General features: G+C 34.2%; 1 protein-coding gene across 3 annotated transcripts in view; it reads left to right on the top strand.

Moving 5' to 3' along the window:
- Positions 1 to 16,472, top strand: part of LOC111053466 (ribosome-releasing factor 2, mitochondrial) — a 40,985-nt gene extending 24,513 nt beyond the window's left edge. For all 3 annotated transcript variants that reach the window (XM_039426576.1, XM_039426577.1, XM_039426578.1), the window contains exons 7-15: positions 949 to 1,176; positions 1,563 to 1,694; positions 2,578 to 2,748; positions 3,703 to 3,805; positions 4,419 to 4,565; positions 13,008 to 13,201; positions 14,071 to 14,166; positions 15,105 to 15,251; positions 16,248 to 16,472. In XM_039426576.1, coding sequence (XP_039282510.1) covers positions 949 to 1,176; positions 1,563 to 1,694; positions 2,578 to 2,748; positions 3,703 to 3,805; positions 4,419 to 4,565; positions 13,008 to 13,201; positions 14,071 to 14,166; positions 15,105 to 15,251; positions 16,248 to 16,412 — 1,383 coding nt within the window. In that variant the 3' untranslated portion in view covers positions 16,413 to 16,472. The remainder of the gene's footprint in view (positions 1 to 948; positions 1,177 to 1,562; positions 1,695 to 2,577; positions 2,749 to 3,702; positions 3,806 to 4,418; positions 4,566 to 13,007; positions 13,202 to 14,070; positions 14,167 to 15,104; positions 15,252 to 16,247) is intronic.
- Positions 16,473 to 16,930: the final 458 nt, after the last annotated feature.

The following is a 16,930-nucleotide window of genomic DNA, read 5'->3' as shown; positions in this document are numbered from 1 at the left end:
TAGTACTACTGCCGAGAGCTTACAACCTAGACAACAGATTACTGGACAAGAAAACCAAAATACATATCCAAGAAGAAGTTTTAGAAATAGAAGACCTCCTAATTATTTGAATGACTACATTCATTAACTCTTTGGGGGGGAAGAATGTAGTATAACAACATATGTTTTGAATTTGTTATTACTGTTACTAAGTCTCCAAACAAACTCATTCCAGTTCGAAACCTGTATAGTTCAAGTTATTAAAAACCTTTCTTAAGGTATTAAATACTTATGTCGTGTTTACTCTCATTCCTATTACAATATCAATCAATTTTCCAGTTTTCTGCGGATTTCGCCAAATCGAGCCATCGGACAGGAAAAATCACTCTTGGCTTTTTCAAATTTCCAATAAAATAGTATTAAACAATTCGGAACTCTCTACAGTACTTTACACCACATGGCACCAAGTGACTAATAATTATTATTCTCAGACTGCTCAATGACAACATAACAGGATATGTTCTTCATTCATTAAACAGTCAAAATTGAAAGTAGAATAATTGAATGTATTCAAATTTTTATCTTAAATGCATGTATTGTTCATGCTTGGTTAAAGTATCAAACATTTGTATAATTCATCCGTATTGAGTTTTCTGTTTTCAATTTATTTCAATGTAGTGCTTTTCCATTAATCTTTCCGAAAAGTTAATATACATATAAAGATGATAACATAATTATAACCATAAATAATACTATTATACTTGCAAAAAATTAAAAAGTAATACATTGAAAAAATGTTGGTCAGTAGGCCTACTCATCAAGTGTTGATATCACATGGCATAAAAATTTCGTAATTTGAGTTAAATAACACTACTCCAATAACTATAACATACATGTCTAAGCTTGTACGAATATCATTAATAATAACATTTTCCCTTCTCTTTAGATGCCGTTTTGTTTGATTTTCAGAAAGGTGTACCTCTACTCAGTGGCAGCTCTTACAAAAACGTCGGAGTACAACTTGTTATGGACTCAATAGTGCATTACCTACCGTCGCCTCTGGAAAACAGTAGACAAAGCTTTCTCACAGAAAGTTTCAAAGATAACCTCTCAGCAAAAGTGTTCAAAATAGTCCATGATAAGCAAAGAGGTGGAGCTATCAGCTTTCTAAGGCTCTACTCTGGAAAAATTACCAAGGTAATCTCAAAAACACCCATCACCAAAATTAGTTGTGACAAACTCGAGCTTTTCAGTTTCTGCTTCATATTATTTTAACTATAATTCTCTATCATATCTTGTTTTGAATAACATTACTTGAACCTCTGTCTCTCAATAATAACTCTTCTCATTCTTTCTATGATAGTCTACTCATTTTCAACAACATAGTCTCACATTATTTGCGAGCCGATTTCTATTAATATTAGACAGTTTTCACTTCAAACATGTAACCAATAAGGAATTTGAATTGCCACTTTTTATGTTGTAAATGAGATGGAAAATCATTTACACTTGAAGGTTCCAGTAAGATGTGATCTAGATTTTAAATAATTTCGAAATCGTTACATGCTTATTCTTGTTAACAGGGTCAAACTATACATAACTTGAAACAACCTGGATCTGAACAAATTAGCAAGCTAATGGTGGCCATGGCAGATGACTATGAAGAAGTTCCTGAAGTTCTTTCTGGAAATGTAGCTGCTGTCACTGGACTGAGGGTATGTACATTCCTCCATTATTTTTCTGTGAAACATTATGCCTCATTGAAATAGCTGAGAAATTCATGATTTGTTAAATTTAGAATTAATATTGGAAAGTTTGATGGCAACGTGTTATGTTTAACATTTTTAACAGTAGTCAAACAAGGTGTGCTTAGTAAAATGACAACATCAACTTTTTCCATCTCACAGTGGTGAGTATCATTCATTATGATACTCCATCTTGATACAATCCATATATCTCTTGAGTAATTAACCATTTCAAATATCCACCCAACGTCTTACATATTATTGCTAGTTATATTTTGAAGTTTTCCAAATCTTTCTGACGTATTTTGAATCACTTTTCTTCAATAAGAAAAGATATGATGCTTCGTAAATAATGTTAGAGGGATTAGACTTGCCCCACTACTACTGTACAGCATTCCAATATGATATTATTTTACTTACGGTATCTATATTATTTATTTAATACAAAATTACTTATCATTAATATGATATTGAATAGCTAAAACAGGCGAACCCTTTAATATTCCTCTCCCAAATTCAGATGATGCGTTCAAAATAAGGTCAAGTCATTTTTTTACTTTTCACTCCACATCACAATTGTCCGTTATACAAACTATCTATTATTATCTTAAACTATTTACGATGACTATGATGATGCAGTTCGGTTTAAAACATTCACACTATTTCGTAGCCAGTCAATATCAATTATCTCAAATTGATATTAATAATGTTTGTGGTTTACATGATTAATTTTGAAAGTTGTTGAGATTGGTGTATAATTTGAATGTTACTGTTTTATAAGGTCGATTGAATCACTGAGCGCTTAACGAATTGAACCTGTTCTGATAGGTGATTGGTTGATTGTTGCGCACAGAATGTGAACACCGGAGATTTGATAACCAGTTCCAGTACGGCTGCTAACACGGCACGAAAATATCTGCTCAACAAGAAAAAGTACACTTCAGAGCAGGTCGATGAAGTTTTTGGAGTGGGCGTCCAGGTTCCTGACCCTGTCTTCTTCTGTTCTGTCGAGCCTGCGTCCTTGGTAACATTCAAAATATTCATCCTAAAATTCATGAACAAAAATGAAAATTTTCAAGTTTCTACAAAACTCCTATAGTACTAGAAAAATATACTGTGATTTGTATTATCGGAAAATACTATTCTGTTATCTGAAAATATTCTCTATTTTAAAATTTAATTCAACAAATCACAGTGCAACATTGAAAATAAATTAGTGAAACAATTTACAATGAGTAATAAAAATAAACAAATTTTACAATGAAGGCTCCTTCAAGATAAGTGATTTATTCTTAAAATTTGTATAATTCTAGAAAAATATTCTGTCAACTGCAACTTTTATAATACTCCCGATATTATAAGTAAATTCAATTCATCAAATTTTAATGTACAATGTAAAGTAATAACAATTTGCACATTTTACAATATTATGCCTGCTTCAATCATACGATTTGTTTGTCAAGTTCTCATTCGGTGAAGTTTCCAATTCAGTTCGTGAAGTTTTCAGTACGTCAAGTTTTTAGTTTGTCAATTTCTCAATCCGTCAAGTTTTCAGTTTGTCGAGTGCTAGTTTTTCAAGTTGTCAGTTCGTCTATAGTTTTTAGTTCATCAAGTCAAGCTTTCAGTTCGTTACGTTTTCAGCATGTCAAGTTTTCAGTTTGTTTTTGTAGTTGGCGAAAATTAGCGTTCGAGACGAGCTGGCAAAACATTTTTGCCCGAGTTTTCAGTTTGTTTTTGTGTTTGGCGAAAATTAGCGTTCGCAACTCGGGCAAAAATGTATTGCCAGCTGGTCTCGAACGCTTTCCCATCCTAGCTGTGAAATATAATATTCAGACTCAAGAAAGAAAATTAATCACTCAGGATGAAAGTTAAATTTTTGATTATCATATACTCAAACTCGTTATGTAGTTCACATTACACTATCTTAGTGTAATGATGTATCTTTGGCGCAAATGATTGATTTCAAATATTTCTACAGAAATTTCAAACTCCAATGGAAGTGGCCCTGAAGGAACTACAAAGAGAAAATCCCAGTCTTCAAGTGAGCTTCAATTCCGAGACAGGTCAAACGGTGCTTGGAGGTGAGTACTTTACCAACAAGTGTCTATGTTTTCATTATTATTATTATCATTATCATTAAAAATGTGATTACTTATTCCAACTAAACTTGAACTCTTAACTCTTTGTACCTGCATCATTCATCTATACTGTAAACAATCATTATCTACATTATTCTATCCTTATTTTCCCAAGCAATATTTGTTTGATAAGATGAATCAATTTTGATAAGATAATAATATAATAGACATAATAATGTAATATTTTTAATATTAGAATATTTTTTACGATTGAAGAATATTCTTCTTCTTTATTCTAATTAGCTAATTATTTATTATTTTAATTTTTGATTATATTATGCATTCTCTTCTCTCATGCAATCTTCATTTGTACGGTATTTGTCCCATTCACGCACTCTCCTATTCATTTCCATAAGATTGATTCTCAACAAATATAATGAGAGTCTTTGTTATCAAGTTTATCAATGTTTTCATTTGAAACCCCAAAGTGAATCATGGAATTTCAAACACTAATTTATAGAAGTAGCCGATTTGGACAGAAGTCTGTTGTGCTTTTCTTGATTTGTCATTGCTCATAATTCAATAAATAGATAACTGAATTGTTGATCTTTTACAGGAATGGGAGAATTACATTTGGAAGTTATCAAACAACGTTTAATATCGGAGTATAAAGTTGAAGTTGATCTTGGACCTCTTCAAATAGCTTACAAAGAATACCTCTTGAATCCAGCTGAGTATACCTTGGAACTGAAACACAAAATTGGTATGTTTCTACTATAATTTGTTTCTTCATTTATTCATTTGAAAGTCCACAGGCAAAGACTACAGGCAAAGCCCAAAACAGTCTTTTTTATTGCGGATGATGCCCATGCCCCCCACCCACATGAGCGTTTTGCTTGTGTGTGGGTAATGGAAAGTGCGTTGGTGGATTGATGAGATAATCAAACATCCATGCCATCGGCGGGATTCGAACCCTCGAATTAGGTGGTGCTAGTAGACCGAATTTTATAACGCTCTTTACCACAAGTCACCAGACCAACCCGGCCGGCAAATAGTCTCCAATAACATCTAAGATCTAAATCTAAATTATAGCGATAAATAATTTGTAGTTAGTACTAATTCATACTGAAAGAGGAGTGTTAGGGTACAACCACAATGAAAGCGGAGCGGAGCGTGGCGTGGCGTGAAGGAGCGTCGTGAACAATATCATGTTGAGTAATGGGATAAAACACATTGCAAGCGTCTACTCGCAGAGCGGAGCGTGGCATCAAACTTTGGAACAAGCTGGTTTGTTTTTTGGAGCGTCTACGAGCGGAGCGTCAAAGTGCGAGTGCCCTACTCTTGTACATACTAGTAGTCTACTCTTGTACATAATAATGCACTTGTTCTACTACATTTTCTACTACCATCTAGTACACTAGTATATTACATTTAATGTTTTCCCAAATTCCCCTGTAATGTGTATTATTTGATTATTAAAAAGAACATTCATCTATTGCATTTTGAAATCAAAAGTAAGGCTTTTCTAATTCATTTCATTCAAATTTCTATGAAATATGGCTACCTTAGTGTTACTTATTTATTTACAATGAAAATGACACTTATGTAATAACATTGGTGATTAAAATAATAAGGTAGTCCTTGTGCTATTTTTCTCCCAAATTTATAGGTGAAAAAGTCCGTAGCGGTAGCATGTCGAGAGCATTGTAGTGTTAATAGAATAGTGTAGTATAGTTGTAGTAGAAATAGTTATATTTCGATAGTTCCGTATCTGCGCCTTAGTGGAATTAGGCCTACGCGAAATTGTCGAAAAGTGCGAAATTGCAGTACGTGAGTGCGCGTTCGAGCGTCCCGGTTAGGCCGGCCGGTCAATGTTCGCGACACAATCGCTTTGCTGAATTTTTGATTCCCGAGTTTGAAGAAGAGGCAACAGAAGAAGAAGAAGAAGAAGTCAAAGCGAATGAAGAAAAAATGGAAACCGGTAGTGTAAACGCAGTGTATCCCTACAAAGGAGTCAACGCCGGAAAAGGTCATCGACCCAAATAATTTAAGAACAGCGACCGGACAAATATTGTATAATAGTTGGAAGGAAGCTGAAAATAAATGTGTAATGATGCAAATCAAGAATGAAGAGCTTGAAACGAAGCTAGAGCAACTGATTAAAAGAATCTCTCTTCTTGAGAAAAATAGAGAGAGTAAGAACCAGCCTCAGTCATCTACTGTAGGAGGAAATTTGAAAACTGATGAACTAACTGCCGGAAAGGAAGAAAACAAGAAGCTACATTTCTCTACAGATGAAGAAGAGTTAGCAAAGGAGACTGAATGGATTCGAGTGAAATAAAGAAATTCAAAAAAAAGGAAGACGGATACCTCGCTTTCGCCCCCCCCCCCAGCCATCAACAAGCAGTGCAGCAACTGACAGCCAGCACACCAAGGAAAAGAAGAATAAAGTAGTGCCCCCGCCTCCTATCATTGTGAACGATATAAGAAATTTCAATACGTTTTTGAAAACTTTGAACAGTGTCTCTCCAGATGACAAGTTCAGAATAAAGCTAGTCAGTGATGAAACATTCAAAATCAACGTTCTAGATGTAATTACTTATAGAAACGTGAGGAAAAAATTGGTTGATACTGGCTATAAGTGGCATTCATACAAAAATAAACAGTCTTGACCCATCAGAGTGATGGTAAAAAACTACATCATTCATGTAGTCCAGATTCCATACTTGATGATTTGAAGAATCAAGGCTATAAAGTCCTGGAAGTGGTAAATAAACTCAAATGGAAGACTAAGAAACCATTGGACACGTTCCTGGTATCCTTTAGCTGCGAGGAAGATATCAAAAAAATATTTGAATTGGAAACGGTTCTTGGATGTAAGGTGGAAATTGAAAATATAAGGAAGACAAAGCTGATAGCCCAATGCAAGCGTTGCCAGGCTTACGGTCACACCCAACGTTACTGTAACATGGAACCAAAATGCGTGAAATGTGGATCAAAGCATCTAAGTAGGGACTGCCAAAAATCCAATGATGTCCTACCAAAATGTGTCCGTTGCGGAGAAGCTCACCCTCCCTGCAAGTTACAGAGGGTGTACTGTAGCTATTGAACTGCAGAAAATCAGGAATGCGGCTCAAAAAAGGAAGACAAAAACTCCCAAGAGCTCAATCAGTCAAAATCCAACTACAAAGCTTGGAGACAAAAATACTAAGCAGGTAGAAATTCGTGTGCCTACTCTGAGTAGAAGAACATTTGCACAGACTGTTGTAGGAAACAAAGGCTTTAATTCGAATAGCTGTCAGTTTCATAATATGGAGGGAGATATTAATCAGGTGCTGAAGCTCATTTTACATAAGTTAGACAAGCAAGAAAAAAGTATCTTCTATCTTCAAAGCCGTTTTGAGAAGTTGGATAAAAATTGTTCTTCTGAATTGTAATGCTGAATACACTTAGAATAGTTGAATGGAATGCTAATGGACTCCTTAATCGGCAACAAGAATTAGAAGCAGTTTTAAATTTAGAAAAGATAGATATTTGTTTAGTTTCAGAAACTCATTTCACTAAACAATCTCACATTAGAATCAGAGGATATAAGACTTATCATGCTATACATCCCAGTAATTTGGCGCGAGGTGGAAGTGCTGTTATCATCAAGGATAGTATCCAACATCATGAAGAAATTAAATATGAGTCAGAAAGAGTGCAATTAACTAGTGTAGCTGTTCAAACAAGAACTTATAAGTTAGTTGTGGCTGCTATCTACTGCCCACCCAGACATTCCATACGAAAAGGAGAATATATAGCTTTATTTGAGATGTTGGGTACAAAATTCATTCTTGGAGGTGATTTTAATGCAAAACACTTTTTTGGGGGTCACGTTTAACAACCACGAAAGGCAGAGAGCTCTATAAGGCTATTATCGAGTACAGTTGTGAGGCCATTTCTACCGGAAAACCAACCTACTGGCCCTCAGATATACAAAAAATTCCAGACCTAATAGATTTCTTCTTAATTGAGAATGTGAGTTTCAACTACTTGAGTATTGAGGAAAGTTTCTTCTTTGATTCTGACCATTCTCCAATTCTTCTACAGCTGAGTGAAACTATAATACAAAAACAAAATGAACGGTCAGGGAAGAAAAAATAATCCTTGATGTACCATTGAGAAGCATGGAATAGCTTGATGGAGAACTGGAAAAATTTGTCATTGACGTGCAACAGGCAGCCTGGTGGAACACCCCACAACTAAGAAGAAGAACTGTAGGAAATAGCTACCCAACAGAAGTGAGGGAAATGATAGCTGAAAAAAGGAGAGCTAGGAAAAAATGGCAACAAACAAGAACTTCACAAGATAAAAGGCAACTTAATCATTTAACTCAACAGCTCAGAAGAGAAATTCAACAAATTAAGAATGAATCAATGAATCATTATCTGAGGAATCTAACAGGAGATGAAAACACCGACTACTCTCTCTGGAAGGCAGCCAGGAAATTGAAAAGACCCATTCAGCATGCACCACCAATTAGGAAACAGGATGGCTCATGGGCTAGAAGCAATACAGAAAAAGTTCAAGCATTTGCTGATCATCTGGTAAACACATTTCAACCACACAATCATGATGAGCTAGAAATTGAAGAGGATTTTATTCAGGAGAGCGAAGAGCTTAGACATGCTACACTGGATGAAGTAGAGAAAGAAATAAAAAATTAAATACAAAAAAGCACCAGGATTTGATTTAATAACAGGAGTAGTATTGAAGAATTTACCAAGGAAAGCTATAGTGAAATTAACTAATATTATAAATGCCATTTTTAGACTCAAATATGTTCCTTGCATGTGGAAGGTAGCTGAGGTGGTAATGATCCCAAAACCTGGAAAATAGCCTCACAACATCTCATCATACCGGCCAATATCTTTGCTTCCAATAATGTCAAAACTTTTTGAAAGAATATTGTTGAAAAGGCTGACTCCGATTATTGAAAGGAAAAAATTGATACCAGATCATCAATTTGGCTTCAGGAAAAAACATTCAACAATTGATCAGGTACACAGGATTGTAAATATAATAGAAAGGTCGTTGGAAGAGAAAAAAGTTTGTTCTGCAGCATTTCTGGATGTGAGTCAAACTTTTGATAGAGTCTGGCATGAAGGACTAATCAATAAGTTGAAAAAGTTACTTCCAAAGCAATTCACAGACATCTTACATTCATATTTAACTGGACGATACTTCGGAGTGAACCATGAAGATGCTTATTCTGGACTAGGAGAAATAAAAGCAGGAGTACCACAAGGGAGTGTTTTGGGGCCGATTCTCTATCTTCTGTTTACAAGTGATCTACCATGTCTCGAGAATAATACAATAGCAACATTTGCCGACGACACAGCAATATTAGCTATAGATGACAAGACTGAAAGTGCCACAGCAAAACTTCAAAGATCTCTCGGAAAAATTGAAGACTGGACAACAAAATGGAAGATTAAACTCAATGAAGCAAAATCAGTTCATATCAATTTCACCAACAAGAGGGCTCAACCCATACCAATAACCATTAACAATCAAATAGTACCATTTTCCAATGATGCCAGGTACCTAGGTATGACTTTAGATGCAAAGCTTCGTTGGAAGGTCCATGTTAAGAAGAAGAGATAAGAGCTGGGAATAAAATACAAGAGACTCTGGTGGCTGATTGGAAGGAACTCCATCCTGTCAATTCCAAACAAAGTACTCCTGTATAAGCAGATTCTTAAGCCAGTATGGACGTATGGTATACAACTTTGGGGGTGTACCAAAGACAGTAATATCAAAGTCATACAACGCTTCCAAAACAAGGTGCTGGGAAATATTGATTGATTAATTGATTGAGTACTTTATTTATGTAGATTACAATATATACTGTCTTATACACTTATATACAATAGCTTACAATACAGCAAAATTATAGATGAAATTACATGATATAGACTAAGAAAATAATTATTGAACTGTATATGATATGAAAAAGCAATTTGTAATATAATAACTATAGATAATAATTATATTGTTATGCATCTACATAAATTGGCGGAGCTTTGGACATATCAATGTCCATTCTTCGGAAAGAATATTAAAAATATCCTCCCCACTAACTCTCTACCAAAACGTTAATTTCATTATTTAAACCAAGGATTTATTTATTAATGGAAATATTGTAAAAGTTTTAATCAATATGAATATTTAAGAGAAAAAAACAGAAAATTGATAAAGTAAAATGTTTATATAGGTAGATAAGATCAAATAATTGATTAATAAAATGAAGTAGGCTGAAAGTAGATCAGGGTAATCAACTTTCAGTAATATACAGCAGTATGCAGTGGATAATTGAAATAACATGAGTTTATATATATATATACAATTCGTTCTATAACATGTTTAAAGGTTTGTATTTGTGGGATGGGTGGGGGATGGTTGTCATGTGATTGTTCTAGGGCCGGACAGTTTCAGTCATTTGTTCCAAAAGATGTTTTTTTAAAGTCAGGATGAAGCTCGCTCGGCTCTCGATGGACCTGATAGAAACAGGAAGTGCATTCCATGCACGACAGGCACTGACTAAGAAGGATTTTGTGAAAATAGTAGTTCGATGATTGGGTATCCTTAAAGTACTTTCTCCGGTTCTAGTATGTGAAGCATCTATCCTCCTACCTTCAGAGACAAATTTGAAATCATCTTTAAAATAGTTCGGATTACCGTATTTCAAGATATCTCTAACAAGCTTGACTATTCGAAAAAGCCTTTGATTGGGAAGCTTTAATGTTGAACTAGCAATGTGGGCTGGGGTGATATGATCATGGCGTTGGAGAGAGTAGACGAAACGTAGACAATAATTTTGGCAACGCTGTAGTTTATCATTCAGAGTGACTTGCATATCGTTAAGAACAGAATTACAATACATTAAATGTGGGAAGATGAGAGATTGAACCAATAATAATTTAATGTTTCTAGGGAGAATATCGTGCATTTTCTTCAATGCATGCATGGCTGAGAATACCTTTTTACAAGTTTTGTTCACTTGTTCTGACCAGTCAAGAGTATTATTCATAATAATGCCTAAATTTTTAACTGAGCTACAGTAAGGAATGTCATTACCATCTACACTAATTTTGTGAATCGATTCAAGGTCAATATTGTTTATAAGACGAGAATATCCAATTATAATGGGTTGTGTTTTGATGGGATTAAGCTTAAGGCCATTTTTCTTTGTCCATTCCACTATCGAATTGATATCCTGATTCATTATTCCAACTGTTTCATTAATTTTTGTTATGGGACAGCTTAAATAGATTTGAAGGTCGTCTGCATAAGTATGGAAACTGGAGAATTTGATAATGGAAGAAAGGTCATTAGCATACAAAGTGAAGAGGAGAGGGCCTAAAATTGAACCTTGTGGTACTCCATGCATAACGTTTTTCCAAGTAGACTTTTTGTCACCGACAGATACACATTGTTTCCTACCTAATAGATAGGATTTAAACCAAACTAACGAGTTGTGACTGAAACCAAGAATAGCCAACTTATTCAGAAGGACTGTATGATCAATAGTATCAAATGCTTTAGAAAAATCAAATAGGGTGAGGATGGTGCATTTTCTTTGGTCCATAGCTAACCTTATATCATCAGTGACACGAAGCAGAGCTGTTTCAGTTGAATGGAATTTTCTAAAGCCTGATTGAAAGTTATGAAGCTTACTATTGTTGTCTAGAAATTTTACAACTTGAGCATGAATGAGTCTTTCTAGCACTTTGGACAATGCAGGTAAAATACTGATTGGTCTAAAATCCTCAAGGAGCATTGCTGATGCTCCTTGGTACGTCAGAAACAGCGACCTACACAGAGACCTGCAAGTCGACCTGGTATGCAGCGAAATCCAGAGGCATGCAGAGAAACACGAGGCTCGACTCCACCAACACGACAACATCGAAGCAATCCAGCTGCTGGAAAATGAAGGATTGGTGAGGAGGCTGAAAAGGAAGAAGACATTTGAACTGTTCTAGTGCTGATTCCAGTGCCTTGTGTCCAGTGAAAAGCAGAGCAGTGGAAATTAGTGAAACCCACCTGTGTAGTACAGTCATAAGCAGTGTACTAATAATATTGGAATTTGAATAGGAGAGCCTATGGAGGATTCTCTTGTATGAAAAATTCATTAGTATTATAGGACAGAAAAAAGTTGCTCATTAGTCCCTAGACTAGATAGCAATGTATCGTTGAATATATAAAAAATAGAATAAAAAAAATTAGAACCATTGAAGAAACACAAACTTTTAAACTTTGTAATTAATTTTTAATTACAAGTCTTTCTTCATCAGATATTGGATTCCTCTAATTAGTGACTAGTTTTTTTCAAATCAGGCTTTACTCTTGTTAAAATGTAATCAAAGGTTAAAGTTGATATTTGCATTTACTCCAAAAAAACGCTTGACGCTCGGACGTATCATGAACGCTCTGACCACGCCACGCTTCGCTCCGCTTTCAGTGTGGTTGTACCCTAAATTAGTATCAGATACAAAGTAGTATATGAAATAATACAATATTAAGAGCTGAATTTATTATAAAAATAACATTCATATAAAGAATATACATTTCGCTCAATACTTCCCACGATTAAATGTTTTGAAGGAGAGCATAATTTTTTCTGTATGTTAGCTTAATTCTCCTCTTACACATCAAGGAAGCCTTTCCTCGAAGTAACAGGTATTATCAATTGATTATTTATCAATTTTTGACATAAATAATCAATTATGTTATTAACTAATCTATTATCAATTAATTTTCATTATCCTGCTGTCAAAATCTAACAAATTGACATACTTTGAATAATATTTTTAAACAGCCTGCTCCTGAAAGGAGGCATTCATTAAAAAAAAACAGTATTACATATGCCTACAATTGAAGATTTATTAAGACATTTGTAGCTCTAGCAATTATACAGATGCTACTTTGTAATCAATTCCATTGTTCATGAAAGTGTCCGATTAGAAGTACTCAAATTATCAAGTATTTCAGCTAATCAGCTAGAAAGAAAAAGTGTTTGTTGTCAAGCTCAATATTAGAATTCTCAATTATTTTAGCCAATCCAAATACTATCATTGAATGTGATTTGTAATGAAACAAAATAAGCTAGAAAGAAAAAGCTTTACCAGATATGATTTGTAATACAATATGCTTTTGTCAGGTGGTGTACTCCATGCGATGACGTTGATGATGTCAGTGAAAGCAGTGAATGCTGACGAAAAGGTTGAACTGCTGACGTTGGACAAACACCCTGACTACGCACCCCACCTCACCACTGTCACACCGCGCCAGATCATGCTCTTGAAGCAGGGCATCATTTCGGGTTTACAGCATGGTCCCGTTCTTGGATCGCCTGTAAGTTGTAGGCTACGGTATTCATTAATTCTTCATTCTGTTGCTCTCGCCCAGTCATATCCATATTATGATAAATGTAATTGTATTGATGAATGAATGAATTGTCGAAATATTTTCAAATACGGTTCTATCTACAGTATATTTATATTATCCTACATGATATTAAAATATTGACTTGTGGATACTGTATGGCTTCCATTAGTATATTACCGGGTTTTTATTCATTGCGTGAAATTTTTTGAATCATACACAAGAAACAATACATTCACGTAATGGACTTGACTTTTAAAACTTATACAATTCTGCTAAAACTAATAAATAATTTGAAAAATAGATTTTAAAAATTTGTGAATAATATAGTGTATTCTATAACAGCTCGAATTTTCATTCATTTGGGATGTCTGTTGTTCGTCCGAAGAATACTTGGAAGCTATTTGTTCATTATTGGAAATATTTTTCCGTGTTTAGTTACTGGTTTAAACTTGCTTCATGAAACTTGGGTAACATTAAGTGCTCATTTTAAAAAGCATTCTCCTTCAAGAATATTCACATCGCCTTGATCGATTTAAATTTTCAATAAAATTGATATCCTTATCACTTCCATTGTTTGGTTGATCCCCTATGAATTACAGTGCTCTGGCAAAAAGCTGTTCGGTAGCTAAATTTTGAGAGGGAAATATATAGAATAGTAGCATAATGGTGATCTTGGACACGGAAAGTAAGTAGTTGCAGTAAGTTATGAGGCTCAATTTTACTTTAAGTTCTTTCTAAAACATTTACAACATTTTTAAATGTTATTGATAATTTGTAAATATTATTCGATATTTTTTTATTGTTGAATGATTAATTTGAATTTTGTTTTTCATCAGGTGGTAGGAGCCAGCTTCAAACTTCACAGATTAGAGTTGAAACGTGGAACATCCGAATCCATTTTCATTTCTGGAGCTGCTCAATGTACCCAAAAGGTAATTGCCATTTTTCATAAAATCTTTTTACATTTTCAACTTCTGACACACTGAAACATGTATGAGTGTTTTTGTGTGAATAAATGTGTGATAGTTAACGATACTCCATTCATTCTAGCGATTCATCATTTTCATTTATTACAACTCCTTAACTCTGTCTTGCTTGTTGCGCATAATTTTGTCATTTATCTACAGTGGATTTAAAAAAAATGGAAAATGTATACCCTTTTTAATAGTGAATATGTTGGTAACGCAGTGGCAGACCGTCTCAGACCACAGTACGTAGCTTCAGCAATGTCTTTTAAAATAGGTATCTCCAAACAATCTGTCCATGTCAAACCGGCGTAGCATTGCCTCGCGTCGATGGTGCTACATAATACGCATCGCATCGCCAATTACGTTTTCCACGTAAAAAAACGTCGGAAACGTTGCTATGGCGGTCTGAAATGGCTCAATTTTACAGCGGTCTGAAACGGCCGTTCAGTTTCCATGTGGGCTCCTCATGCTATACTACCTTTCGACCATACATCTAACTGATCTATGTTGGAGTGAAGAAATTTGACATTTTGAAAAAAGCTCTGTCATATGAGACATTTCCAAAACTAAGACATGATTTGAAGATTATTGTATGATTTTGTTTTTAATTTTTTTGCCGTGGGTGAGCTCTAAGTTTGTGAGTGGGTAATAATGAATGAACTCACAGTTTCAGGTCAGAATCATATTCAGAGGAGTTGGCTCAAGCGGTCACCCTTCCACCGAGAGTACCATGCCAATGATTCTTAACTTATCTAACCGATAGCTTATCAGCGCGACCACTGAGTCAATCCGATTTTTGTAATGCTATTTCTACTTTCAACATGAAAATGACTTGAGATTTATGTTTCATAAACTTTATTTGTTCTGATATAAACTATAATACAAAATTATAATTTTGACAGCTGCTACAAGATGCTGGAACGGCTATTCTTGAGCCAGTAATGTCGTTGGAAATTGTGTCTGATGACAATACCATTTCTACTATCCTGTCAGACTTATCGAATCGACGAGCAGTCATCAGAAACATTGGAGTCAGAGGACATTGTAAAGTAAGTCCTTCATAACAATAACTCTGAATTAGTCGATTGTACTTTACTTTCAAACTAGTAATTTTTGATCGTCCATTCTTCTATGTACATTTTTGTAAGTATTCCTCATATAATTTTGAAATCAATTTTCATTTATGAAATTTCTAAAACAGATATAATGCGGTACTTTAACTGTGTATTTAGTCATGTACAATATTATTACACTTATATGAGAAGGCACATCTACAACTAATTTTTGTAGTACTGAACTAATACGATTTGTAAACATTTTACATCCATCAACCTGCACTCTTATCGATTTCAGTTATTATACATGTTCATCAGTAGTTGAATTATTTGGATTTGATATTCTTTGTTCTCATAACCCATTTTCATAATTGCTTCTCGATAGTTTCCTCTTTCCCTGTTCATGCCATAATTTCATATTTTTCAAAAAACGTTTCAATCGATATGTTATTTTAAATACGGTAGGTATTCAACATCATTTTCTGGAAATTAACTGGAAGGATGAATGAATAAACTATGCATTATATCGTTCTTACAAAATAAATCTTGAAAAAACATCACGAATAATTATCAAGAATGCTTCAATATTATTGTTATATTTCTCGATGATTTCAATTCAAATTTCAGTTTTCATTCCCAAATACTGGAAATGAGTATGATGATGAATTTACAGTCATCAATAAATTCAAAAATATCAGTCGAACACATCTGCTTCTTAAATATAAAGTTGAAAATTTTCTCAAAAATGTCGGTTAAAATTCTTTTAGTTTTAATTGTGATAAAGTAGATTGTACTGTACTACAAGACTCATTCGCAGCAGTTATCATCAGAAAAATTGATTGTAATGACTCTTCAACCAAAACAATATATTATTAACTTACTTGAATTCATACATTTTTGAGAATTTAAATATAATGAACATCATTTTTAAAAAACATAAGACTATAATAACATTTTTAATGATTTTCATTGGTTTTTATCTTTTGTCAGACAATTTCAGCGCTTGCACCACTATCGGAACTCCTAGGCTACTCAAAGTACCTTCGGATCCTGTCTTCAGGACTAGCGTCCTTCACCATTGAGTTCCATGACTACGAGCCAGTATCCTCTGACCAACAAGCCAAGGTCATTCAAGAAGTTGGTGGATTAATTTAATCAAAGACTTCATTGTTGCGAATATATTAGCGTGTAAATAAATGTTTTGTTAGTGAAAAATATCGTTTTTGTTGATTATAAAATATTTATCCATAATAGTAATAATGGGCCTAATAGGTTTTATCAATGTATAATTCATCCGACACTAATAACAGAAGTATAAGTATACAAACACTAAGGCCTGGTTGCACAAAAACCGGTTAAATTTTAACCGTAATTAATTTCACAAAAACCAAATTAGAGAAACCGTCTTTTCAATAAATCCTTCTCTGATTGGTTCTCGTGGAGTTAATCACGGTTAAATTTTAGCCGGCTTTTGTGCAACCGGCACTGAGAGAAAATATATCGAGTATCAAGTTGAGAATATTTAGGTGGTGGGAATGCCAGCTCCTGAAGTATTCTCCTGGTTATCATCAGCAAAAATTCAAAAAGTGATGACTCCTCAACCAAAAAAATATTTTATTTAAGTTGTAACAGAATGAATAATAAACTCTACTAGGTTTCCTCCATTATTAACA

Source organism: Nilaparvata lugens, chromosome 4, assembly GCF_014356525.2.
Source record: "Nilaparvata lugens isolate BPH chromosome 4, ASM1435652v1, whole genome shotgun sequence".
NCBI classification, from domain to species: Eukaryota; Metazoa; Arthropoda; class Insecta; order Hemiptera; family Delphacidae; genus Nilaparvata; species Nilaparvata lugens.
The sequence above is the reverse complement of the archived record's forward strand: the minus strand, read 5'-3'. Positions and strand labels throughout refer to the sequence as shown.